The sequence below is a fragment of the Zosterops lateralis genome, assembly GCF_965231275.1.
Source record: "Zosterops lateralis genome assembly, chromosome: 3".
Taxonomy (NCBI): Eukaryota; Metazoa; Chordata; class Aves; order Passeriformes; family Zosteropidae; genus Zosterops; species Zosterops lateralis.
Window position 1 is genome coordinate 106754148 of NC_139764.1, and position 27665 is coordinate 106781812.

At 41.6% G+C, this 27665-nt stretch overlaps 1 protein-coding gene across 4 annotated transcripts; it reads left to right on the forward strand.

Annotated features, from left to right (window-relative positions):
- Positions 1 to 7153: 7153 nt before the first annotated feature.
- On the forward strand, positions 7154 to 24988 carry UBXN2A (UBX domain protein 2A). Of its 4 annotated transcripts, none has more exons than XM_083856815.1 (7): positions 7154 to 7223; positions 10968 to 11021; positions 12444 to 12579; positions 14445 to 14554; positions 16131 to 16271; positions 21036 to 21200; positions 23663 to 24988. In XM_083856815.1, exons 2-7 carry the CDS (start codon positions 10981 to 10983, stop codon positions 23949 to 23951), a joined length of 882 nt encoding a protein of 293 aa, XP_083712941.1. In that variant the 5' UTR covers positions 7154 to 7223; positions 10968 to 10980; the 3' UTR covers positions 23952 to 24988. The 4 variants fall into 4 exon arrangements, with proteins under 4 accessions (XP_083712941.1, XP_083712943.1, XP_083712942.1 ...); XM_083856817.1 differs by lacking the exon at positions 7154 to 7223 and adding an exon at positions 7396 to 7479; XM_083856816.1 differs by lacking the exon at positions 7154 to 7223 and adding an exon at positions 7608 to 7700.
- The last annotated feature ends 2677 nt before the right edge of the window (positions 24989 to 27665 follow it).

Below are 27665 nucleotides of genomic sequence, written 5' to 3' on the forward strand. Positions count from 1 at the left end.
AAAGTCTTTTCACAGTCTGGTGAGCCTCATTGTTAAGAAATCCCCTTGATATCCAGGCTAGCCGGGAGTGCGCCCTCGCTTCTCCACCGCGCCGGTCACCGGCACCGTCCCCTGTGTTTTCCCTCAACCTGCGCTTCGTGTTCCTCGCTCGGTCCTTGGGGAGTTCACTGCTCCCCACCTTCCCCCTCCTCACAGGTGCGTGTCAGAGGGGCAGAGAACACAACGCATTACCCTACACCGGATGCCTAAACGCTTTTCAGAGTACTCACAAACTCTACCCCTTCAGCCTATTCACGAAGCCAATCTCTTCTCGCCGATGTAAGAACCATTCTCTCACCACTTGTTGCCCTGTGCAGAACTTAATCTCAGTGCGTGCAAACCCCGAAACCAAAAGCTTTGTGAAAGGAACGTAGCTGAAGAACAGAAGCATACAGCTGTAGGTGACAAAGTCTCAACCTTTTAATTTTCACACATACTGGTTTGGCACTGCTGGGCAAGTCATTTCGGTGCTTCTTGCTCCTTTAACCAAAAAGAATACCATCATGGAATTACTGACTACGTGGTTCTGACTGCTGGGCTCAAGCAATCGCTATCAAAGTATCAAAGTAGTTTTATTGTTTAAAGCAGGAGAGAATCTTTTAGTAAAGAACAATAAATTTTAAAAACTATTATTCTGTTTTACCTGCATACTCCCACATCTTTCTTTTCAAGATTACAGTCTGTAAAAGCATGGTAGAATGTGTATATAAAAATAGAAAATATGCAACAATGACATAAGGCTATATAATAAGAAAACCAGCTTTTTAAATAGCCAAGCAAAAAAAAAAAATCTTACTGTGAATAGCAGCAAAATTTTAGTTTTATGAGATACTCCAAATTACAGTGCATTTCAGGGATAGGAACTGTAATGTCTCATCTGATATTTAGATGCTTGTAATCTGTATTAGCAACACTACTTCATCTCCTGTCCCAGAATCTCCAGTGTCTTTCAAAAGCAGAGTAGTTCTGCTCCATGAGATTAGTTTTAGGTTTTATATCTTTTGTTTCTTCATTTATTTGTTTAAAGGTTTTGAAGGGATGTAGTAATTTCATACAGTTGTAGGTTAAAGGAGTATTTTAATTAAAAAGCTACAAGGGGTTTTGTGAATGGTAATTGGAAATCACATCCTTTTAGCCTTCAAAAGTAGGAATAGAAGGAAACTGCAAGAGACTACCCCTTACCAAACACCAGGCGATATGTTCAGTAACAGTATCACATCATATATATAATGACAAATAATGTACTTTAACATTTTTGTACTGTACTACTGATAGGCCATGAGACAGATATGGGTTTCAAACTCTCTTGGTCTGGAAATGAATGTTGATCTTCAAGGTTTTGTACTCGTCACAAAAATATCCCCATTTTGGGAAAACCAACAGATGAGTGGCCCAAAAAAGGGCTCAGGCTGCAGCAGTTACAGTGAATGTCATAACTCAGGATTGCAGTCATTGGCAGGGCTGTTTGGGGAAGCTTGCATAACATCTGCTTGCAACATGCCTGATTCAAACCAGCACTCCTCCTCTCATGAACACTGATGACTTCTAAAAAGTAAAATAAATGCAGTCAATATGCAAGCAAATTGGTTTTCCTGGGTGCCTGTCCAGATCTGCTTGAAATAATAGAAATTTCCCAACTCAAAAGCTATTTATTCTATATTTGCTAGATATTTATACCCCAGTTGTGTGGGGTTTGTGTGTGTGTGTGTTCTGATCTCAATCCTGTGAGCCGTACCCAGAGAACACTCTTTATGATGCCGGAGGGACCACTGTGGAGAGATTGATGTAGTTAAAAATCCCTGATCTCTGCTTTGAACATTTGTAGTGCTTCATTCTCATTATGTTAGCATGGTAGGAAACACAGAAAGACGTGCTTCATTTTGGATGTTTACTCCCTGTGTTCTTTTTCACAGATGGTTTTATTTACAGGTTTCTTAGTTGTCTTGTTCCTCTTAGAAGGTGTGGCTGGTTATTTTGACTCAAATAGCTTATGGCTTTATAGCTTCCATGTCAGCCTCATCACCATTTTTAGTACTGACAATATAAATAAATCAATCATAAGTTACAAGGTTTGCTTGGTAGCTTTGATTGGATTTTTTAAAAATCAGAGAACATGTTAACATAGGATTATTATTTTATATCACACATACTTAGAGATTTAAATGTGGTTTTACAATGAAAGATGAATTACCATAGAAAGGGATTTAGAATAATTTCACTAATCCAAGAATTTACTTGTTCCCATTTTTTCTATCTGTTGTTGGTTCAAGTGTCATATGAAGACAGAACAGCATTAAAAACCTATTTAGGCTCCCTTCAGCACTCTATATGCAGGAAATACTTGGGGGAGGAAAAAGTAAGAACTCTGAGTGGTGAGAGACAATGAAAAAATTAAGGGGAGAAGGACTGAAGCCATCTTCCACTAAGTATTACATTAAAAAAAAAATCATAGAGCTCATTCAGTTTCAAATAGTTTGTCTTGTAATTTGGTCTTACAGACAGATGTCTAAATGCTTCTACAAATAAATGCCATTGGGAAGGACCATATTTCAAATAGAAACAGTTTATAATGAATGCTGAAGCTTACAGCAGTGTTCAATGCCCTTTTATCTCCACTTGTTCAGAAAAGAGATTAAGGTATCTGAAAATGTATTAAGAAGAAGGCAGACCATCTGCCAAGGCAGGTACACCACTGGGAAATTGGAAAAATATGAAAAATAACTTGAACAAAAGAGTCCCTTTGCATTAAACAAGAGTTGGGGAATGAAGTCATATTGAGACATCATGATGTAAGAAGACTAAAAAATTACCCAGGAGGGAAAACCTTGTTTGCTACGTGAATGGTATTTAATGACACAAGAAATATTTGGAGATGGAAGATTTTGTTGTCACGTGTTTCCCTATTTCACCAGGAAATCAGGAATTACAACCAAAGAAAAAGTCCTTCATCCCTTATTCAGAACTTTTGCAGAGAGTTTCTTCCTAGTAAGGACCAGAGGGCTCTATTCAGTGAGTTACCACTTGCTTCAATCATAGGCAATTTACCAGAGATTACTTTGCAGTATCTCCGAATAGCAGTAACATTCCAAAGAATAGAAATCAAATCATCTTTTCAGGCCTCTATTTATAAGCTCATATGTGCACCTCTCAATCATGCTGTCAACTCCTCCTGGTTTCAGTTGAATCTTGAAATAAAAAAAGATTCACAAGAGATCTTGCTTTTGTAAACGCACCCTGAGCCTTTTCCTGAGGGGAATGTTAGGAAATTAAGATTGTGGGGTTACTCCTTTGAGAACTGTCCATTATGAAGATAAGTCCATGGGATATAAGTTTGGAAACTTCAAACAAGCAGCGTCCAGTAATCAGGATTGGTACTACCTTGAACTGGAACACTGTGGTGATACAATCTCTCCACATTGCAGGCATTTTGCTGTGTTATTAAAGAAGGCTCACTATTTGAAGACTACCATTGTCATTTAGAAATGGATAATAGTTATGATTTCAAATTAAATAGTTAATGTCCAGCCCCATTATCAGCACACCTATCTAAAGATTGTTTTCCACACTAGGTAACATCAGTGCAACTTGAAGCAGGATCAGAGAGTATCTTAGATAACATTAGAAGGGAGTGGTAAAACTTACCTCGTAATATTTCAAAATTATCTTCACATCACATCTGGCCATTAGCTTCTGTAACATTTTTCTTGTTGAGCTAAAGTCACAGTAGATAGTTTTGCTAATAATAATAATTGTGTGAAACTCATAGGCTGATGATATTGCAACCAGGCATCTGCAGGGTCTGTTTTTCACTATCATTCAGGCTGTAAATTACTTCCATCTTGGACAAAAGTGGCAAATCATCTCACTTTGGTGCTTATGATCATTAATCATATGAAAGTAGCACCGCCAGCCTGTTACTATGCTGGGTGATGTATAGCTTTGTAGTAAAAACCAGACTCTGTCCTAAAATGCTCACAATAAAAATAGGCATTTATGAACACGTGTGTAGATAAGCTTCAGCACCATACAAATGCATAATGGCTTGATTAGGATCACATGGCAAGTCCATCAAAAACATTATTGGTTCATAAATCTCCCTAGTCCTCACACACAATCTTTGCTTTCAAACTGTGGTTTTTTGTTACAGGTCCAAGAACGAGCTCATAAAACACACTACCATGTCATCATTGTAGTTTCACTTAAAAGTGTCTTTGAGAATTCATGATACATTATTTCCAAATGTGTGTTATCTGGTACAAACAGTTGCTCAGGCTGCCTTGAATTTTTCACGGGCTTATGCATTTCACGCTAATTTTAAAATTGAAGTTATATTCAATTTTCTTCTCTATTTACAGTCCAAGAGTCCAGCAACGTGTGGATACTCCTTTCAAATGCACAGGGATAATACCTTCATCATGAATGCTGATTCACCCATGAAACAACTTGGTTTTCCAGTGCATAGCTGACTTCCTTGGTTCCTTAACTTACTCCCTCCTGTGTGGCAGCCTAGAAGGTTTAACATTCCTTCAAGGACCATTCATCCTAATGCAGAGGAACTGCTGTCTTAGTGGAATTGCCATTTACAGGATAACCAGACCCTGTTCTCCTATTTATTTTGCAGTTCCAGTTCCCTCACAGTGTGTTCCTGCTCTGTGTGCACACACTTACAAAAGGCTTCAGGCAACAGCTCCTCTCTCAAGCTAAGGTCAATCAATACGGCTGATGTTTAATTATAGGTAGCTGACAGTGTCCTCTGGAATAGGCTAACCTTGTTAAATATAAGGTTTAAAAATATCCCTTCAAAATTAATTTTCTGCTTGTTTTTAGATGCTCTGTGTGTGCTGGTTCTCCCGTGACCTTGACAGGACTGGCAGTGACAGCTAAAACCCTGCTTTACTTTGTCAACACTGAGATTCACTCCTACATTATAAAACAAGTTCGGGGGTTGTCACTATCTTCCACGCCAGTGCATCTGATCTCTCCTGACAAAGAGGCATGAGATGGTTGTATTCATCTCATGAATACCCTGTTAGAGGTTTTTCAGCAGACACAGTCTGGGCTGTTTGCTTCTATTCACCACGCGGTAAGAAAAGGACCATTTGCTTCTGTTCATCTAGCATACTGCCAGAGAAAAAGCTGTATGAAATGCATGGAGTCTAAAAGGATTTTAGTGATGTCTTGATTGTAACAACACTCTACCTTGAAAAATTCCAGCTTTAAAGAAAATATTTTTTTACATTATAAAAGAGTTGCAGATCTCTCTTAAGATTTTTGTTACTTCTATGCTTTGTCAACAGTCTGACTCCTGAGGGGGGACAGCAATACTTAGAAGAGCTTTTTAAAAACCACTGAATTCACTAGGACACTGATTTCTATTGTAGTAGGTCAGCAGGTCTCCAGCTGTACTCTGATTTCCAGTAATAGAACTAAATCTTCTAAATCAATAAGTGATTGCAGCCAGGATGCTTGCACCATTACACCAGGTAAGTCCAACCTCAGCTCCTTCTATGCTCACCTTTGAGTCTGTCAAATTGTTGCTAAAAGGGCCTCCAGGAAAGGGTTAAGCATATTAATGAACTTGTGTGTTCAATGAAATGAAGACAGTCTACTTAAAATATTGAAAGAAAATTTAAAACAGTCCAGCACTGCAATACAATTTTCTGATGTTTCAGCTTAGGGTTTTTTAAATTCCTTGACTTTTCTACAGTGTCATGATATACGTGGTTTAAATTCTAAATATATAAAACCCATTTAATAGCATCTGTAACACTGCTAACAAACAAGTACCTTCTATTTGAAAATGTCAAAGTATTTTAAGCATTAAACAAAACCAGGGAGAACAGAATCTCAGCAATCCGTGTTTTGAAATATAAGACTCCATGTATTTTAACAAAAACAAAAGGCAAATTTCTTACTATCTTCCCTGAAGATTCGTAAGTAGGAGCTCTAATTAGATCTCATCCAGTTAAAACTTAACAATTAATCCAAATGCCTTCAAAAGGATCAGTGCATTGTGACGTGCATTATAACGAGAAAGAAATTATAGCTGTCAAGTGTCAGATTTTACTTCTGTTACTCACCCATCACTGAACTTTGAGACTAAGCATCTTATTTGAATATTTCTGAACAATGTGATTTTAATTGTTGCGATTAAGGGATTGCAGAAACGTGTCCCACGTGAAGACGACACTCAATGAAGTATTACCTCTGCTTTTAGAATTACCTTTGATCGCACTTGCAAATTCACTGTGGATTTCCCATTAATTAGCGTGAATTAGATAGTTGTGGCTGTTCAGTTTAGGTTAGTTCTAAACGTTTTACAGTGCATCGCTAATTATTGGGAGAAGAAAAACCCAACCCTTATTAAACAGCCTGCAGGTGCAAGAGATGCGTTCACTCTGCTCCGCGCGTTTCTGCGGGCTGGCGGCTCCTCCGCGGGGTTGGCCTTGGAGAGCTCCTGGCAGCACCACGGGACCTCTCCGTCCCGCAGAGAGCGGCTTCCCCAGGGCCCAGCACAGCCCAGGGAGCGCGGCTTAATCCTCCTGCCCTCCCGAAGATCCCACCGCATTTTCCCGTCTGAGTCACCCTCGGGAGCTCTGCTTCCCAGACACCGCGCCGCTCTTTTGTCCTCGGTGCGAGGCCTGGGCTGAGCTCCTTTTCACACATGTCAACACTCGCCGGCAATTAGCGCCCGCCGCACAATGAGCCGCTCCCGCTCTCCACAGGGCTCAGCGGGCGGCTGCTCCGCCGGGGCCGGGCGGGCACCCAAACACGGCACCATTCCCCGCTGTCGGACACACAGACCGCGTTCCGCAGTCGGGACAGAGCTGTTTTCCCAGGCTTGGGCCGGGCAGGGATGTTTATCTCTTTATGCTGTGCCGCGCCGGGTCCTGCCCGGGCACCGCCGCAGCGGCGCGGGGGGTCCGGCTGGTAAAGCCGAGCCACGCCGAGCCACAAGACCCCAGCCCTCACCTCTACCCAGAGGACAGGGCAGCCCTGGGGAAGCCGCGTTTCCCCCGCACAGCGGGCGCGTATCCCCAGGGACACCCCCCGCTCCCCCGCGGTCCCGGGGCGGAGCTCCGCCCGCTCTGCCCGCCCCGCCCGGCGCCACCGCGCCTGCGCCGCTCCCGGCGGGACACAGGAGTTCCGCGGCGGGGCCGGGCCGGGCGCTGCGGGACGGGCGGGTGAGTTCGCTGCGGGAACAGGCCGGCCGAGTTCACTGCGGGGGCGGGCCGGGCACGGGCAGCACGTTCCGCAGAGCCGGCGCTCCCTCGGCTCCTGGCGGCGCTCGGACTTTGCCCGCGGCCGTCCCTGGGGCGGGCGGGCTGAGCCTCCCCGCTGCCTCCGCCCTGCGGCACCGGCCCCGTCCCGCGGCAGGAGCGACCCTCGGGGCGGCCGGCCTGACCCCTCCCGGGGCTCCCCGGGCGTTCCGGTACCGCGGTATTGCCTCATCGCCTAAAAATACCTCCTGGCCGGGGCCGGGGCCGGGGCCGGGGCGGGGCGGGGCGGGGGCCGCGCTCGGGGCGTTGGGAGCGGCGGGAGGCGCGGGGGGGCCCGGCCTGGCCCTCGGGGCGGTCAGCGCGGGTGTCGGGGCCGCGGGGTGTCACAAAATAGGTTCTTTGACCTGCTGTGTATGTGGCTAATCCACACACAGAGACAAGGTACTTGATTTATTTTCAGTTCTAATCAGAAAGAAGGGCTGGGTCGTAAATCCACAAACGTAGCACGAAGACTGTCAAAACTTCTCACTATTTATACATGTTAGCAAACATAGACATTAGTGTTCTCTGGCTACAAGTTTACGTAGTTCTCTTATTAATGATTATTCAGTCTTTTATCGGTTAAATTGTTTCCCTCCTTTTCATGCTAAGCAGCCTGCATGCTCTTTCTCTTCTTTTGGGCAGGTGGTTTTCTTGAGTTGGTGGTCCATGAGTTACTGGACACGATTATGCCCTGCCAGAATTACCTTTTACCCACTTGGAAGTGGTTTCAGCACAGTTGCTGAGCTTGATTTATTAGTTTCTTCCTTATCATGGAAGTTCTGCCCAGTGTCCTTGTGGCCTGTGAACTTTGTGTCCACCCTCAGTGGTACATCCTTCTTCCCGAGCTTTGTTAACCTCCCCTTAGGTCTGAGATTGTTGAAGCTTGTCAAATCCTAAACCTTAACAAGGCAGTTCTCCAGACAAGTAATTGATCTTTCTAACACCTGGACATGGAGGTTGGGGACGAGTTTCTTTCTGAGTGCACAGCTCCTTTAGCCAGCTGGAGAGGAAGCCTGAATGCTGTGGTTTGTACCTGGGCACATCAGTCACATGCAGACCATTAAGTTCGATGCTCATCTCACTACTAATTTGTACTTGCCTTTTTTCTGTAGCTTCCCATCTCTCTGTGGCACAGTGCAGTGCAATTTTCAGCTGTAGTTTCTGGCAGGGGCAGACTGTGCTGTGCTGTGAGCAGCTCTCAGCTGGAGGGTTTGTTCTGCCAAAGTTAGTAAGGGGTTAGCAGGATTTCAGGGGAGGGGGTTGCATGTGCTTCTGTGGGTATTCCTGCCCTTCACAGCAAGGAAAGCCTCACAGATAGTTTCAGTTTTGCTTTTCTTGTGTTAAAATAACTGGAAGTGCGGGCTCAAAAGTATTGACCATAAAATTATTTGCCAAAACAAATATTCCTGTTGAGGGCTGCCCGTTTGGAAGCCCTGGCTGTGAAGGGCTGCTGCTGGGTCAGCGGCCCATCTCCATGGGGCTGTAAAGCCCCTGGGGCTGTGTGGGAATGTCCAGGAGTATCCTAACACCAGTTAATGGATGTAGCTGTGGTGGGCTGCTGACATTTGCAGCTTCTTCCCGTGTTTTAAATTTAGTTTCTGGAGGTGGTAGTTCAGTTCTGAGGTACTTTTTGCCACTGACGCAAAAATTACGTACCAAAATCCTTAACATTTTAAACAGCAACGAGGGATGTCTGTCATAAGTTTGTGAGAGGAGGTGGACTGTGCTGGTTGGGTTGACACGCTGAGCTAAAGTGTTGCAGTGCCTTCTGATCGCTGTGTCCTAATGCCTTTTGGCCTTAATAAATGTCAATATGCTGTATAGGATGATTCTTCACCTAGAGAGATCAACACAAACATTTCTTCGAAGTGTAATTGCTGTTGTACTGTAGAAGGAACAGCAGCTTTCACAGCTGACCAGTTTTGAATACTCTTCACGCACATTTGAGGCCAGGCTAATGTAGCCAAAGAGCTCATTTGAAGAGCTGCTTCATTGTGTCTGTTTCTTTTTAACAGCTCCGATGACAAGTCACAGAGGATCAACAAAAGCAGATGGCAGGAGGTGGCTCTTGTTGCTTTGGGGAGTAGCCTACTGGAGTGAAAGATTAGAAGATAGGCACATTAACACAAACCACAAAGAATTACTTTGGGCTAAATGCAAAAAAAGCCCTACATGCCAGAGTGTGTTAGAACTGAATTTGAGAGAAGTTCTTAAAAATTACACTTTTTAAGCATTCCAGTTTCACTCTGCTCACTTGATACTGAGAGTTCTTTTTTTTCCCAAGTGCAGTACTGAGTTCCAAAAGCAAAAAAAAGATATGTATATAATGTCATCATGTGCCAGCACAGGCTTGCCTGATAGATGTAGGGCTCTGGCAGAACATTAGTGGGGAAAAAAGGGCTGTACCTCATCTTGTGTGACATGTCAAAGGTGTGCAAAATATGTTTTGACTTAATGTGTAATAGCACCAGTTAAATTTAAGGTTGGTCATTGTAGAGTTTTTGGAGGCTTTTATATTTTTCTACAGAACATGTTTCACATGGATTTTAACTTCCAAGTTGAAAGAATACCAGTATTAAAGTCCCAAAGAACATGAATTAGTACTGCATGTGATGGGTTGGGGCTTTTTTTTTTTTTTTGATTAGTGCTGCAGTGAATGTTGTTTTTCCCTAAACTCCACATCTTGTTAAATTAAATCTCAAAATAGCTTAAAATTTGTATTAGTGATGCTGTGCATACTGCTTTATTCAGGAGTGTGATGACTGTCACTGCGTAGTTTGATGCTCTCTGAAAGCCACGCACAATGTCATAACTTAATCCTGAACCTGCCAGGAGCAGATCATCTTCTGTGTAACCAGTGGTTGTCAGGGATGACTCTCTGAACACATTTACAACTTATAATTTCTGTTTTCCTGTGGGTTGTTCCAATTTTAGAGCGATTTTATTTTCAAGGGTGGTTTTGGGAGTTTCTGGCTTTTAGTGACTTCCTGTGACTTTTTTCAGAGCACTCAAAAGTGACTGTAATGAGATCAGTGTGGGATTCTTCACTTCTTTTGACTCAGCAGACTAATCCTGTATCATATTTAGTACTTACAAATCCAGGATTTTCATGCCAGCTGACAGTAGGCCAGATATGATAATTCACAGTTTCTGAGTTGCTGCAACAATGCCCTGAGGTAAGGTAGGAAGGGCAACCTGACAAATCTTGCCCCTTTAAGGAATGCACAGTTAAGGTGAAGGTCACTCAAATGCCTGCAGTGGCAGTGCAGTTTTTCTGCAACCATCTCATAATGCTGTGCAAAATTAGGGAGGTTTAAACCTTGGCACTCAGGAAAGGAATGTGGTATTTTTTTCCTCTCTTTACCGAAGTATAGGCATGTATTTTCACATTACACTGTTATTATTGTGAAATGTATTTTGTACGTTTATGTAAAAGTAACCTTGCTCCTGAACGTCTGGAACAGATGTGTGGTTCATGTGTCATTAAATTAGAAACTGCAGGAAAACAAAGAACCATCTGGAGACTTGGTGGGGGGGAGATTGAGGTTTCTGGTTAAATGTATTATCAACACAGGAAAAGATATAAAGAGCGCTTCCGCTACAAAAGGAGGTGTGATAGGTATTTTGTTTTGGTTTGGTTTTAAACCATTTTCTTTTTGTAATTAGGGGAAGCACCAGAATGAAAGACATGGACAATATCAAAACTGTAAAGAAAGAATGGTAGGTGCCAGTTGTCCCCATTTTTTGTCTTCCTTTCCCACTCCTGTTTGTGTTCTGTCATTACTTTTCAAACTTTATGTTAAATTCTAAAATACAATGTTTTTACTGTATTCATCTGCTCCACATATACTGGAAGTTTCAAAAAAATCCTGTTCTTTTGCTGAAAGACTTTTCATATACCTGAAATGTTTCCTAGGTGCAAGAAGCTGTGTAAATATTTTTATTTAAATAGCAATGCAGCCTTTCAAACTGCTAACTCACTGTGCAGCTCTGCATCTGATACGGAGGTGTTTGCTTTTCCAGTTCTGTGTCTGAGGTAAAGCACAGTGAATACCTGCATTAATGCTTCAAGTTTCTTTTGTTCTATTAGAAAACTAAAATGGGAGCAGCATACTTTTGAAATTTTTTCTTTAAAGTTGTTGAGGTTTACTTTTGTTTAAGATGTTTATCTCCAGGGAGTCTTAGTGTTGCATAGGTGCACTGCGAACTATTCCATTTTATGCAAATTGCAATATCTAATTACCATTCCAGTAAGTATTGCTGCTGTTGGATTCAATGCAGAGTTTTATGTAAAATTGGATATTTTTTTTCAAGAGCTGGGATTTTTATTTTCTGAATTGCTTAAAATAGACTTTTCTGAATCTCCCGTAGGAGCAACTCCGGCAATGTTTATGAAAAGCTGCATAATCTTCTTACTATGCAAAGAACATATACAGAGATAATCATTCAGGTTGCATATTTCTGCATTTTGATTGGTGAAAATCTAACAGGAACGGCTGTCACATGTACAACGTTCTAAAAAAAGATGTGGTTGATGCATCTTTTTTAATACCCTGGCAGTCTCCACAGTGTTGAAGGCTTCTATTGTATTTCTTCAGTCTGCTCCAGTGGTGTCGAGTCACTTGAGTTTCCCTAATGCACTTTCCAAAACAGTAATGGTGGTTCTGGGATGGTGCTAGGAATGGGGAGGTTCAAGTTGGGGTGGAAGAGTAAATCATAAGGCAATTTTCTTGTATTTTTTAAAACTTATGGCAGAGGAACCCAAGCTTGTATCACAGAATTACTTTAAGGAAACCCCTTCATTGGTGTGCAGCTAGGTGTATGATGGTTAGAAGTATGAATCATCTGACTTGCATTCCTTGCTCTGATACCGAGTTTGGAAGCTTTGCATGGATTGGTTCATCTTTTCTGATGTTCTTTAGCTTGTGCTTTTGAAATGCAAATAGTAGCAGTCAGAGATTGGTAAGAAGCTTATAGAAAAGGCTTGATGCGAAGTTAACCTGATGTTTTGTACGCAAAAAGCTGAGTAAGCTGGGTGCAGGGGAGTGTGCCTTCTATACTTCCTGGTACTGAGCTTCTGAGGTATCTACTTGTCCTCTAATGTGTCCTTTGAGGAGTGTTTTTTGCTTCTTTATTCTGCAGGGTGTGTAAATCAGGAACTGATGATCAGATTTTGAATGGTATAGAACAAAACTGTGACTACTTTGTAGATAACCTGTTTGAAGAGGCTCAGAAGGTTGGTGCTATGTGTGTGCCCCCAACTACAGTCAAGAACCAGGTAGGCAGTGATGAAAAAAATACTCATGTTTGTTATAACAGCACTCCAGGAGCATTCTGGAAAACAGATACCAGAAGTCCATCAGTCTTTTCCAGTACATAAGTTAAAAAATGCACATGGAATTCAGAGAGCTGTAGGAACAGCCTCCCATCTCCCAGTCAGCCAGGCCTTTGCTGCTGGGCTTTTGGCTCTTTACTGCTTTATGGTCGGTTTAGAGTCATTCTAGAACTGATCCTGGCATTGGCTAATGCACTTCTGCTTTATTAGTAAGGAGAGTGAGATGAGCAGGAGTTCAAGGAATGACAAGTACTGTTACATAAGAAGTTATTTAAGGAGCTGCAGCCTTTTTATGCAGAGGCATAGCCCAAATATTTTTCATTTGGTCTTATTCATTATAATTATGGTTGCAGTGGGATGTTCAGTGTGGGTTTGTATTTCAGTGATTCTGTCCTTTTTGTGTTTTTCTGTTACTCATCAAAGACTGGTAAGAGGAGGGAGAAAAGGCCATGTAGAACAAAGATGACAAGAAGAAATTTGGAGTGGGCATTGTTAGAAATTATATTCATGGATCCTTAACTGACCCTGGAAGAAATGAAATGTCAGGAGCAATATCTTAAATTGCAGTCCTGAAATAGTGTTCCGTGGCATTAGTTGTGTCAATGCTTAAATGGGAAGTTGACGTAGAATAATTAGTCCATGTTAAATTTGCATACTGGCTCACTGTAGAGGAACCTTCCCATAATTAGAACTCTTTCCATATGCATTGGTGCCATGAGACACAAGAGTTTTTGATGGAATCTAATGTTGTTGAGTGCTGTCTACTTCTTTTGACAGATTACCCAACCGAAAGACAAGGAATTCTAGTCAGCAGTTTGCATGTGCTGTTTATTTATGTAGCAATCACCTAACAAGTCAAACTGAAAAAAAAAAAAACAAAAAAAAAACCAAACCAAAAACCCCCAAACTTAAAACTTATCAGGTACTATTAAGCCTCATTTAAACTAATTTTCATCTGAGGTGGATTCTGCATTTGTGGCTTCATCTGTGGCCAAGTATCTGTTGAGACAATGTTATTACAGGGATCAGACCTTGATAACCAAATGCTTCCTTAAATGGCATGATGCATTAATATGAAAATACAATCCAAATATTCATCTTACAGTTGGAGAGATTTCAGTAAACATTGCAAAGGTTACAAGTTGGAGTAGTGGATGATTTCTGGCAAAGTTAAGGAATTACTGAATTTATTTTTTCATTCCCCCAGTCAACAAGGTTTTGAATACACCCAGGAATTCCAGGGTAACCTAAGTATATGACTGTCTGAAAGTAATTTTTCTGATACTTGCTTCATTTCCTGAGTGAAGGGCTTCTGCATGCATCATCTCAATGCCTTTACTTTGAGAAAATCCTCCTGAATGATTGTAACAAGTCTTTACCCTAATAAATCCCCAGCTGGACTATTCTGGCAGTTGGTGTTCCAACACCAGGCATGTTTGCTCTCAAATTAGCTCTTGAAGAGTTGCAGCTGGCTGGGATAGTCCAGCTCTTTTTTTTTTTTTTTTTTTTTTTTTTTTTTTTTTTTTTTTTTTTTTCCCTCTGCTGAATTGAAGGAGGGTTCTTGACTTAGGAAGCCAAAATGATTGGGGGAAGGTTTGTTTTTAACTCTGATTGACACAAGATACTTAGAAATGTCACTTACCCCTTGCAGTTGCTGTGCCTCTTGGCAATGGGCCAAGTCAGATTACAGTGAGCCTGCTCTCAGTATTTTTAGTCCATGAAGTGGATGATTTATAATCACAGGGTATGTGGGTATACCAAGTTTCTATTTCATCAGCGTTATAATGAGAATTGTTCTTACTTTGTAGGTTGATGTAATCATTAAACTTTGGAAAAATGGGTTTACAGTAAATGACAGCGAACTTCGAAGCTACACCGATGTTGCAAACCAGCAGTTCTTGGAGTCCATTAAAAAGGGGTAAGCGAGTTTTGTGCTCTTATCCAGCCTGACTTAATGTGCTTTGGGTAGCACTTAGCTTATGCTCTAAATTTTTTACGTGGCTTTGCTGCACTGCAGTGTCCCTGTAGGAGCGCAGGCCCTGCCGCTCTCATTCCTGCAGTGCTAATGGCTGTTGGAACATCAACAGGTTTAACACAGCTCTCCGTGGCAGGACTTGTACAGTTGCTGATGAATAGATAAAAGCCACTGTTGGCAGGGGGCACAGCAGGTGCACAATGAAATAAAGAATAAATCAGTGCCCAATAAGAGCTACAGATCAAATGGTGTTTTGACTAATGAACTCAATGCACAAGGGGTTGAGCATTTCTGGTTTTATGGTCTTTGTTTTCTTTTTGTTGATGAAAAGCCTTAAATGGGCACAGATGTTCTATGTAGGATCAAGCAACTCTGATCAGTCTTAAATTTCTGACATTTTTCCAAGTACAAACTCGGTGTTGTGTATATATAACAATCTTATGTAAATTCCCGTGTTAATAGCCATCTTACATTCTTCCCTGTATTAAAACTTAACGTGCTGTCCTGATTTCTGCTATTGTTTGCAGTTGTTGCTTTAAAAAAGGAGTTTGACCATACTAACCAGTGTTACTTTGAGCCTTCAATTTTTAGTCTGTTTCCTCACCCCATACAAATTGGAGAAGAGAATATAATTTTATGGATAATGTAATTTAATACCTCCTTATCAAGCATGTGAAATTACTAAGTTATTATATTTTTCTTTTCCATATTTTGCTAGGCCATCAAAAATACTAATTTTACAGTACTTCTCCTGTATGGCTGTCACCTGTGTTAGTTGTAACAGCAATTAACTGCACTGTTTAAAGCCTTTTGTGTGCATTCATCAAAAGTTTGCCACTTTTATTCCACTGTTCGCTTGTGAAGATGCTAATTATGAGATGGTTTCTGCATAATCATTGATGGTAGAGAAGCATTTAGTGCAGCCCCTGTGCCAGCTGAGCCCTACCACCCGAAATTGTCCTGTCTGCATCAGAGCTCAGAGACAAAGGCATTGTTGTGTTCTGCTTCACGCAATTAAAGCATTACCAAGGTGATGTTACTGCACTAAAGAGTGGAGCTGTTACTGATGATATAATTTTTAGAAGCTGAGATCTGTGTTTGTCATTAAATACATTGTGTCTAAACTCAGTTCTTGCTCTTTAAAAGCCTTTTTCTTTTCGTTTTACTATGGGGATAAAATAATTGAACCCTTTCCAGCAGTGTATGGCAACACTGAACTTCCTACACATTATCTGTTTAGAGTGGTAACTGCTGAGTAAATTTGAACATCATTCAACAACTTGCATAATAGGGGGTTTTTTTTATTATATACTTTTTAGTTAATTTGCAGTTCAGGAACTTGAAGTTATTTGTATGCCATGCACTTAACCTAACTCCTAGTAAATACTTGTGAAGGTTTTTTTTAAAAGCATCATCTTTGAAAGGCCAAATGTTGAACAAGTATGAATCATTGGTCTATTTTATATACTGAAAACAGTATAGTACTCTTTTTTTTTTACCTGTTTTTCTTTTTCTTAAGGGAACTGCCTTTTGAGCTGCAAAAAGTTTTTGATAAGGAGGAAATAGAAGTGAAAGTGGAAGATAAAAAAGATAAGGTGTATTTGTCATCGAAAAAGCCAATGTTTCATCCCTTTTCTGGACATGGTTACAGATTAGGAAGGTGAGTAGGCTGATGTGATCTATGATTGAGTAGCTGAGAGGAACTGTACCTATGGTTAAGGATCAGAATTCAGGTGGGAAGCAATCTCTGGAGTTTTCTAATCTAAGCTCTTGCTCAAAGCAGTGTCATCTGTGAGGACAAATGAGGTTACTCAGGCTTTTATCCAATTGTGTCTTGAAATCCCATAAGAGCAGAGACTGTGCAGCCTTCTTGAGTGCTGGACTGTCCTTATGGGAAAGAATCTTTTCCTTATATCCAATCTGAATGCCTCTCATTGGAATTTCTGTCCACCATAACGAGCATCACTCCCTCCTGCAGACCCTGTCAGGCTGTTTCTAGGTGCCCCACAACCACCACCATGTCCTCCACAGGCTGAAAAAGCTGCTCTCCTCCAGCATCAGCTGACAGTGAGTGTTCCATCCTGCAGGCATCCTGGTGTCTCTCATGAAGCATGGGGGATAATTGGCTCCCACAATCCACTGGACATGTTGCTGTGTTGATACAGGCAGGAAGCTCTTGGCTTTCTTTGTTCAAGATCTCAATATTAGCAGAACTGTTTCCAGCTGAAATGCTGTCACTCTTCTATTCTGTGATTTTAGAGAAAAGAATCTCTTTTTAAGCTGTATAAGGAATAGTTTGAGAAGAGGGAGGAGTATGACAATCCCATAAAGAAAACTGAAGAAGGAAGAGGTTATTTTGCATTCTCTTAAAATCGTTCAGTAATTAATCATACATGTATTGCAGTAAGGCATTTTAGCATTCTAGAGTGATCCATGTCTCTTTTGTAGCTGGAGAGTGTCAGCCACTCATGCCAATGCTAAAACTGGACTTGATTTACAACCAAACAATTATTGTATTTTGGAAGGCTGTTATGGAGCAACAGGCCAAGAGTTCATTTATTTGATCCCTGTGACTTTTGCTTACCCCCAGCCACATTATCTGCTTGACATATCCCTGTCATGCAAGACTTGTGTGCCTATAAAAGCAGGGTTTGGCCTAGGGAACAGGACATGTTCAGTGACCAGGGGCCTACAGGAGGTATCACAGGTGGCACTGCTGAATGACCTGCACGATGGGGTTCCTCAGCTGTGGTGCAGCCTTAGGTGAACAGCTTGTTTCAATTAAGTGTGAAGGGTTTGACTGCTAAGATCCAGATCTTGTGCTGAGGGAAAGCCTGACCTGGGCTGGAACAGCTGAGGCAAGGGAAGAAGGTAATGTGCAGAGCAAAAGACTGATGAAGGTGAAAGGGTGAGTGGTTCCAGGCTGATTTAGAGAAGCAAGTATCTGTTTTATGAGATTCATCTATTTCTGCAGTACAGTCCATTCAGTTGCTCCATGCTTGAGTGGATACAATGGGGAAAACCTTCCCTTGAGAGATGGGTGAGATGCTGCAAGGCTTGCTTCTGGTGGCACAGAAATCCTGAGCAAACAGGGGTCAAGAACTTAACCTTATTTTATCTACAAGTAGAGCTGTTTATAACAAAATCAGAAAGATCTTCAGTGCTGGGTTTCTGCTGCTAACCAGTGCTAAATGCCAGGTTGTTCAGTCACTTGTGCTCTGCCATGCCTACAGCAAGTAATGATCTTGCTTCCCAGTAGGCAAGTTAGGTTTCAGAAACGTGCTAATCTGTGAATTTCAGTTGACTGGTCTTGTACACTGAGACATTCTACAACTTGCTCAGCATTTTGTATTTTTTTCCTACTCTTGTTTGTCTGTTCTGTGCTACGCTATCAAAGACTTGTCCTCAAAGACAAGTAAATATTTTTGCTGATGTTGGAAACATGAGCCATAAGTGCTCCTACTCCACAAAGTAGTGCTCACTTCCTGCTGTTGATAAATGTCCATTGCATGAATACACCACACTTGCAGCAGAAAAGCTTTGTGGGGCAGCAACAGAACTGACTGAGACCTGGAACAAGTTTTAAGCCATAGAACTCCTTTTCCACAATTGCATTTGTGTGATTAGTCAGACATGAGAGAGACAAATGACTGAAGAGTTTACTTCAGCTTATAGCCTCTGTTTAGCAAATAAACCTCTGTTTAGCAAATAAACTTATAAAATTAATACTGTGTACTTTGTCAGTGTTCCCAATGGAGGGATTTTGTAATGGATGAACCATTATGAATTGGTCTATTGACTAGTTCTCAAGACTTTTGTTGGAGGATCTAGAAATAACATATATGTTGATACAGTTCAGACAAGCCTGGTCTTCTGCCTTTTTGTTCTACAGTAGAAATAAGTAAGACATGCCAAAATTTTTCAATGTACCTTATGAACCTGTGTAACTAATGGGTATACCCTGTTTTATGTATTACTCTCCAGCTGAATTTCATCATTTGGGAATTACGACTAGATCTGCAACCCCACTTTTTAATTGAGCTAATCTATGCATCTTTGAGACAGCCTCAGAAACGTGTTAATTAAACTATTGACTGAAATCCCTTGTAGCAAAGCAAGCTTGCTCTGTAACCTCATTAGGGTAAAGTATTGTGTGTCAAGCTGCTTAACCATCAGTCAGGGTAAGGCATGATACCACCTAACTGCTGGGCTTTTTCTTGTCAGAAAATTGACAGGATGCTCTAATGTCTCTTCAATCTCTAGTTTACGTCTTCTGTTGATAATCTTATAAAAGGAATAAGCCTTAAAAGGAGTTATAATGCTTCGATCTCAGGCTAATAAGACTTAAATTCTTGGGGTTTGGCTTTAGTCAAAGCTCCCACCACTAGATGGCTTTATCTGTCAGTTCTGCAAGAGAAGTTTTTTATGTATAGAAGTGCTTAAATCTTGGTAAATACAGATGTTCTGACTTTCTCTTACAGCTTCACTAAATGTGTTGGCTTCAGTCTCGCACACACTTTCTATTGAAAGAATTGCCTCCAGTGCCTGCTGCATATGGAGATGTACCTGTGAGGGAAGTTGGTTTGGGAATGAAACCAAAATCTGTGTCCATGCAGGACAGTTGTCTGAGCTGCAGCTGTGACTGATGCAGCCCAGCCCAGCCTGAGCCAGACACCACAGCTGAGCACCTCTGCAGCCTCTGCTGTGCTGGAGGCAGCTCACTCACATGAGCTCTGCAGTGTCCGAACCAGCAACTAAAACAGGGAGACAGCAACAGCTGGGCATTGCTGGACTGAAGTATGACTTGAAATTTAATTTATTTTTTTTTTTTCTCTGCTTGCAAAACTGTTGAACATTATCTTGCTGGTACTCAAGCTTTTATTCCTGATCTGGAGGGCAATTAAGCTTTATTTTGTATTGAGGTCAAGCATGAACAGAAGCTGTTGAGGCAGGTGGGTGCTAGTACATCGCCTGTACTAGGAGTGCCAGATATTTTACAGATGTGCCTCTTGTAATTTGTTGGTGCCAAGTCCTTGTGCCCCAGCTGATTTCTGTATAATGTAAAATGTACCTCTTATCTGTCTCCAGTCACAGTGAACATCTCTTATTGGAAATGAGATTTCTTGATTCTCATTCTTTTTGCTGAGTTTCTGTGGAAGATACAAAAAAATGCCTCTACTGGCTGATATCCTAGAAGTTAGGGCAACACTTAACTGGGCAATAAAAGTTTTTGAAATACCTCTGACTAAACTTGCACTTAAGACTCCAGCTTTATTAGCCTGAACATACTAAATCATTAACTAATAATAAATTAGCTGGAACTTTTCTGCCTTATGAATAAACTAATAGAGGTAAAAGAACATAAAAACCTGTCTGCAAAGCAGGTGTGCACTATAGTTAAGACTGTTACTCTATGGACATCACTTACTCACTTCTCTCTCAAGAAACTGTAACTCACTAATTTTCTGTGCGAAAAGAGCTTTTCTGCAAACTGCCATGTAGTGCTCATGTAGTCTGTGACCACAGCTGAGCTCAGAGGAGAGATGGTAACTCCTTAAATCACTGCTATTGTTCTGCAAGCAAACATCTGGTTATACTCACAGGAGCTGAGAATGTGCCCATTGGATCAGGCCCAATGAGGACCTAAACTCTACATGCTGAACAAGCTTAGTCATGAAAGAAGCATTAAGCTCTAGACATTTCTTCAGAATAAAAAATTTTGCCAGCAATTTTTTTATTGTTTGTTTTTTAAGACCATGCACTTGGACTGAGGTCCATGTATTCTGTCAAGTCATTTTATGAATCTTTGTCCCTGTGGTTGGGTCAGCTGTTGAAAATGCCTTAGGAAAGAAAAAAAAATCCAACCGCTGTGTGCATCAGTCTGGATTTTTCACATTAAGTCAATTTTTCTGATAGATGAGTAATTCTTCTAAGCTGAGATAGATGATGCTGGAGTCTAAATCAAGGCTAACAACATTCAGTTAAATTGAATTACTGTAATCACATTATGCTGAAAATTAACTTTGAGTATGCAAATTCAATACTCAACCCCCTTAAAGTTTCACCTGTGTGATTAGAGTACAAAAATGCATGAAGAATCTTCAGACAGTTTTGTCTCTTGTATATTCATCTTTAATCCTCTGATATTTAAAGTTCCTTTCCATCTTATAAAAGTGTTAAACACAAGCAAACTGAAATTCTTGAGTATGTTTTAGTCTTTAAGAGAAAATAATGGCATTCATGTAGGGAAAAAATAGGGAAGAAAGAAAAAAGCTGGTATTTATACCAGTGTACCTATATTTGTTAAAATAAAAAGTCATCAGTGCACTCTGCTATGGGGCAGAAAGCTCCAGAAGGTCTGGAGGGAAGTTGGAGCTTGCATGTGTTCACAGAAACCATAACTTCCTGTGGCTTTTCTTTTCAGTGCTACTCCAAAGATAATCTCTAAAGTGAGAGATGATCATCCAGGACCTGATGACAAAAGACACCTGCCTTTAGTACCCTTGAATGATTTAGAGCCTATCACCAATGTCCAGATCTGGTTAGCTGATGGGGAAAGGATAATTCAGAAATTCAATGTTTCTCACAGGTAAGATTTATTATACCACTGTCATATCTATTTGCATCTGAACTATTTGTCTTAATGCTTGTAGGTTTAAGTCTTTAATGACTAATTACTTCCTTAGTTCACTTAGCATTGGACTGCTCTTCAGTTGTATCTGGAAAACCTTTGAAATTTTGAGAAATCTTTTCGCTGACAAGAGCATAAGAGAAATGTGAACTGTTAAGAGTTAGGTCATAACTGAGTGTAGGGAAAAATCTGAGGAAATTGTAGGAGTTCTTTGTAGGTTAGAGAAAGTTAAGGTGTACATATTGCTCATTACTAGAAGAAATAGCTTTTAACATGATAGATCTCTCACAAAACTACTACATCTGGAATAAATGGCTCAGTAAAAAGCCTGCAAGCCTGCTGGTCATTGGGCATAGGCAGCACCACAGGTGGGAGCTGGAAAAAGAGATTTAGAGTTAAGCCAGAGAAACCTCTTTGGAGGGCTGCAGTCAGTGCACTGGGCAGGGAATTCATCCCTTGCATGTCAACATGGACAGAATAGAATGCACACAGTGTGTTTAATTCTTAATTAATAAAATTTCTAGTTCCCAAAGAGGCTTAGAAATAAGGATAATGTCAGAAGGTGTCAGCATAGCACATGTATGCAGGAGCTTTGAGGAAGTGAGATTAACACTTCACCATTAAATTGTCAAGCTACTGTCTGTAGAGACCTTTCTCAAATCCGAATTTGAGAAATTATTGCAGTACTATACAGTCATGTCTTGTGAAAAGGATATGCTGCCCGTGCTTCTCTGTGAAGCAATTTAAAGGTATCACAGATTTAATTCAACCCAGGCTGCTGTCAAGATAAACTGTGAATGTCTGTGGCTGGTCAGAAGGAATGCTCAGCTTGTTGAAGGTTAATGACTGTAGTGTTTTCTTTGACTTGTACTAATTTATTACTGTTAGTGGCCTGAGATATGAACTGAAACACTGTTGTGATGTACTGCTGAAGGGTAAATTGCTATTTTAATTATAAATACTTCATTGAAGGGCTTCATATCTCAATTATTCCAGGTCCCACACACTTAAGTATATTTAGAAGCTTTTTGTCTTCATAGTAAATAGCAGTTTGTACAGCTGCTAAGTGCTTTTGAGAGGGAAAAACATCTGAGATAAGCAGAATGACAGCTTTACTGGTGTAATTCTCTTTTTGAAGTACTGTGCAATAAATATTCTGTCATAACATAGCCTCTCACCACAAGACCAGCACGTTTGTGCTGTACACAGTACTTGTGTATAACCTGATAAGAACTAGAGAGAAATCCTTTTAGAGTACATATCCTTACTGCACACACAGCACTCCTTTCAGTGCACAAGACACTCAGCTGTTTGTTAACTAAGGTATAGATTAATAGCATGTTGCACATGTGTGGCATATTACCCAGGGTGTGGGTAAATTAGTGACTTTTAGCTTTTTGCAGGTAGACTGTAGGTGCCACAGTAACTGCTGTCTTAGGTATGGGTTGATTACTGGTGAAAGATTGGAGCAGAAGCACAAGGAAACATTGTAGTGTTGCAGTGTGGGGAATTGAGACATGAGAGTGCAGCAACAGGGAGAGCAGAGCTCTAGGAATAACCCACAGAACTGTGTCCTGGGTCAAGTTGTGTCCCTTCTTCAGCACTTTACTACATTTGTGTGGCCCTGGAGCATCAGGTATGGAGCCTGGAAAGGAACTTCTTCACCCTGAAGCAAAGAGCTCGTGGGAGACTCTGTGCATGGGGGAGAGGAAGGATGGATTTAGGATTTTGTCAGCAGCCAGTCTACCAGTTGGCCTCAGGAGCAGAGAATAGACGTTGACACTGTGTTAATTTTATTCATACAGATGTGTCTTCTCATCTTTATTTTCTAATCAAATTAGTCATTCCATATTCTTTCACAGCAAAACTTCTGTCTTGCTCAGTAGTTGCAAGGCTCTTCACAGCCAGATTGAATCTGTGACAAATTTACTGTGTCCCTGCTTTGGGAGGATGGGACTACACTTAGACCTAGTCAGTGTATCAGCTGTCCAAATAGTTTTTGCAAACCCTTTTTCTTTATTTTTATTATGGTTCCACTACGTGAACCACACACTGGAAGCATCTTTAGTCTATTCCTTGGCTATAGAACCCTCAGGTAAGAGCTCCACCAGCTGGTTAGGAAATGGTAAGTTTGTGTAACTACCATCTGAGCCACAATGGTGCATTTGAGTTCTCAGAATAAGATACTCATCCTTGTCCCCTTGGGAGTACTCTTGGAGCATGCAGAACTTGGTCCTTGCCTCTCAAGTGGATCAGGCATTTCAGGATACCAACCTCATCTATATTGCTCCAGTTCTCTGCTGTCAGGCATTCCATGAATGGTTGTTTCATTCCTCTCCCATGGTGGGTGTGTGTTGCACACATGTGTGAGGATTGCAGTGCCGAAACTCTAATGCTGAGTTTTCTTGTTCTCTTCTCAGAATCAGCCACGTCAGAGACTTCATAACAAAGTATCAAGGATCTGAGGGAAGTGTTCCCTTCACTCTGACAACCTCCCTGCCTTTCCGAGAGCTGCAGGACGAGACACTCACGCTTGAGGAAGCAAAGTTGCAAAATGCTGTTGTTGTTCAGAGACTTCGGAAAACGACTGAACCATTCAGACTCTTAGTTATAAAAGCACCTGACAACGACTACAAAACTGCTGCTACACCTAATGGACAACTCAAGAATGAGCAAAAAAATGCTATCAATAGTACAAGATCAAATTAGCGCTTTTAACTGACCAAAAATTATCTGCAGGGTGAACTAGGCAAAACCAAAAACTTAACCAGCAATATGTGGATGCCCTCACATCCTCATGCACTGTGCTCTTAGAGAGCAGAATGGGTGCTGTGCTGTTGTCTGCTATACTAGAGGTATTTTCAGCTGAATTGGGTGGTCAGAGCCTGGCTGTAACATGTAGCAGAGGTAACTGTACAGCAGATCATCCTTAGAATTTCCTTAAGTAAAAAGCTCCTTAGTTATTTAATAAGTGGGTCTAGGTGGAACAGTTCTCTCAGACTTAACTACTGATAGCACCTTTTAAGGAAAAATAATATTTATTTTTGCACTTTGGACTGAAGTGAAACATTTCACTTACATTGTAGTGTAAACTGCTGCAGTTTGCATTCTTCTCACAGTAACTTGGACAACCACTACTGCAGGCAAGCTCACATTTAAACTCTAACTTGAAAATCTTCAGGATCTAACTTTTATCACAAGATCTGCAGTGTAATAATGTTCTGTCAAGTCTTCACATGGTGGTAGATGCATGTGTGAGAAGATACACGAGGTAGTCTGGTGCATACTGCATATGAAGTGCCTCCAAGTAAGCTCTGAAGGAATTTTTTTTATCAATGGTTGAAGTGGTTGCTGCTTCTTTTGGGCTGCTACGGGTGTCTTGCAGATCAGGTGATGTTAAACTACCTAGCTCATTAGCACAGAGACCCACTTGTAGCTTTGTCATACAGAAACTTCAGCTTTTTTGGCTGTCACCAAAAGGCAGGAGTAGGAATTTAGAGGGACACAGTTGTTTTTGTACTACTTATCTGCCTCTGTCCTGAACTGCCCAGCTGATGGAGACACTAAGTGCATGTGGTCAAGTTTCAAAGATGTTGAAAATCTTTACTTGAAAACTGAAGTTTTTCTCTCCACTTTGCTCCATTTCCATCCAAATCTTTTATTTTGCTATTCATGTACTTGAGGCATAAAATTTGTAGCCAACTCTTCTGTGTTTTGCTAAAAGAGAAAACAACATAAAGACTTAATATTTTGTACTGTGTTTACTAAGCATGTGGGTTTGTGAATGGAACTGAAATCTCCAGATAAGACATATCCCAGGGTCTTCAGTGAGTCCTGACTCCTCTGTGCTACCAGTGCCAAAAGATGGTTGTTGGGATTGTACTTCTTTTGTGTGGTTAAGTGAAAGATGGGTTTGGGTTTTCCTGGTTTTGTTCTAAATAGAAAATTCCTTCATTGGAGCAACTTGTATTCTAAAAAGTAGTGAGACTTCAGACTAGGGATATACTCTCCATTCCCAGGGATATAAAACTGGTTTGCTTCAGCATCTCTCATAGTGTTTGAAATGAAAGTCAATTGGGCAAATATCTATTCACTGTCCTCAGAAAGCAAATCTCTGGAAACTATGCCTTTAAATGCTTTCCAGTGCTATAAACTTCCTGTGCTACAGTGCCATTCAGGTTTATATAGAAAGTGGTACAATTAAATTTTCTTTGCTCTTGCACTGACTCTTGTATGAAAAACAAAAATAAATGTGCAGACAAATCCATTAGTAAAATTGAAAAGATAAACCACCTACAGACACAGGTCCAGCCCTCAGTTCCCAGAGGTTCCCGAACAGGGAATTTTATTAATCAGTGCTTTCAATTTGTCTTAATAAATAAATAAAACTTAGTATTAGAAAAGCACATGGTTGATTGTGAGCTCAGTTGTTCTATCTAAAAGGTGCATGAAATGTCAAAAGTAACTATTCATGCATGTGCAGCACAAAAATTTGAAGAAACAGCGTTAAGATTGAAATTGGAGGGGGAGTGTAAAATTCTGAAGTGGGTAAATCCATTTTGCTTGCTATCCTTTGGAAGGAGCAGTAAGTATTTTGTATTTCAATGTTGATTCATGTCTGCTACCAGCATTTTAAGAGATTTGGCAGTTTGGTGCTTTACTAGAACCAACTGTCTGACTGCAGCTTTGATGTACTTGAGTGTGCACTTGCAATTTGAAACTGTCATGATCTTAATTATGAAATGAGAGAAAATCCTTGAAAAGTCTGAAGTGATGCTGGCTGCATTAATCCCGTGCTAGATTAGAAAGTGCCTTTTTTAAAAGGCACAAAACTGATTGAATAACATTTCCTAATTTGGAGAAAAATCTTTAGAATGAATAGAAGACTTTCCTAAGTCTAATTGGTTTTGGTCAAGTTTGTAAAGACTGATTAGCTATCTGTAGTGCCTGTAGACAGCAATTGTGCATTGGTCAAACAAGAGCATAACTGGCTTGATCAGTGCTAGAATTTGTGAAACCCACAAATACCATCAGTTATTCTTGTTTCTTCACCAGCCTTTGCTATTTCGAGTAAAGCCTGTGCCTGAACGTATTTTACAGCAAAACTGAAACAGCCAAGAGAAGAACAAGGAAAAGCAATGTTTTCTGTAGTTTTCCCTTTGTGAAGAAACATGCAAATGCAGGTTAAAAGGATTTAATGTGTTATGAAGACAGTGTCTAAAGACAAAACAACCTAAATGTTGAGTTTGAATGTTAGATGCATACCTTGTATTTAGCTGGGTACTGGGCAATCTGTCTGTTTTGAAGCCCATCTGGCATCAGCCTCTAGAGACCTCTTCAGAGAGTTTTCAATAAGGTGTGTTAAGGCCACAATCTCTGTTTTCTGGTAAAGGTCTGGTTTATAGAAAACTCTTTAATGCCTTGTTCTTTCAGAATTTTGCAAACTTGTTCTTACCAAAGGAGGCTGCACAGGATTTAAATGTCAGTACTTCATGGCATGGTTTGCCCAGTACCCACCGGTGCCCCTGTCAGTAGCAGAGCTCTTTGGATCAGTCACGCCAAAGAGCCCCGGGTGCAGAGATTGCTTTAGTCATCATCTCCCCAGGACAAGGAGGTCACAAGTCCTGTTGGCTTCGTTAAACCCTCTTCTCTTAGGCTACCTCACTGTTGAAAGGCTTCATACTTCAAAATGCAATTTGTAATTCCCCTGGTGCAGAGCATGCGTGCAAGAGCCTTTTCCCAGGGGCAGGGTGGTGGTGAACTCGTGTTTCCCAGATAAGAGTTGGCTCGGGGGCAGCAGAATCACAGAATCAGTGAGGTTGCCAGAGATCTCTGGGGTCATCGAGTCCGATCTATGGTCACCACCTTCTCACCTGGACCATGGCACCGAGTGCCACATCCAGTCTTTCCTTTAACAGCTCCAGGGCCGCCCCTTACCCTCTCTAACCACCGCAATGGAAGAATTCCCCGCGGGTGTCCCAGCTCGGGGCGGGTGTTGTGTGCTCTGTCCAGCCGACAGCCTTGCTGTCCGGCGCGGTTCTACATCCCTGCACTTCGGGAATCCGCGCATCAGTTCAAGGAGCAGAGGTGGCTTTTTGGGGCTGGATGAAAACAGCCCCGGCCTCCTCCACGCCCGTGCTTTGAGCCCCGCACCCGCGGAGCTGCGACGGCCGGGGGCTGCCCCTTTTCTCCCCGCAGAGCTGCGACCGCCGGGAGCTGCCCCTCTCCTCTCCCCGCGGGGGTGCCCAGGACGGACGGGGGGCGCGGGGTGCGGGGGCTCGGCGGGGCGGGGGATCCCCTGTCCCCTGTCCCGGGCCGGGAGGGCAGCGCCGGCGCCTTGGCCCCCCCAGGGCGCTGTGGGAGGGCGGCGAGGACACCGCCCGCACGGCCTCGGTCCGCTCCGCTCCGCCCCGGGCGCGCAGG

Bases quoted from the DNA above. Each gene is read 5' to 3' on its own strand.
- UBXN2A (XM_083856815.1), top strand. From the start codon at position 10,981: ATGAAAGACATGGACAATATCAAAACTGTAAAGAAAGAATG. The intron at 11,022-12,443 runs GTAGGTGCCAGT...TTTATTCTGCAG, and splicing joins AAAACTGTAAAGAAAGAATG to GGTGTGTAAATCAGGAACTG. The intron at 14,555-16,130 runs GTAAGCGAGTTT...CTTTTTCTTAAG, and splicing joins TTGGAGTCCATTAAAAAGGG to GGAACTGCCTTTTGAGCTGC.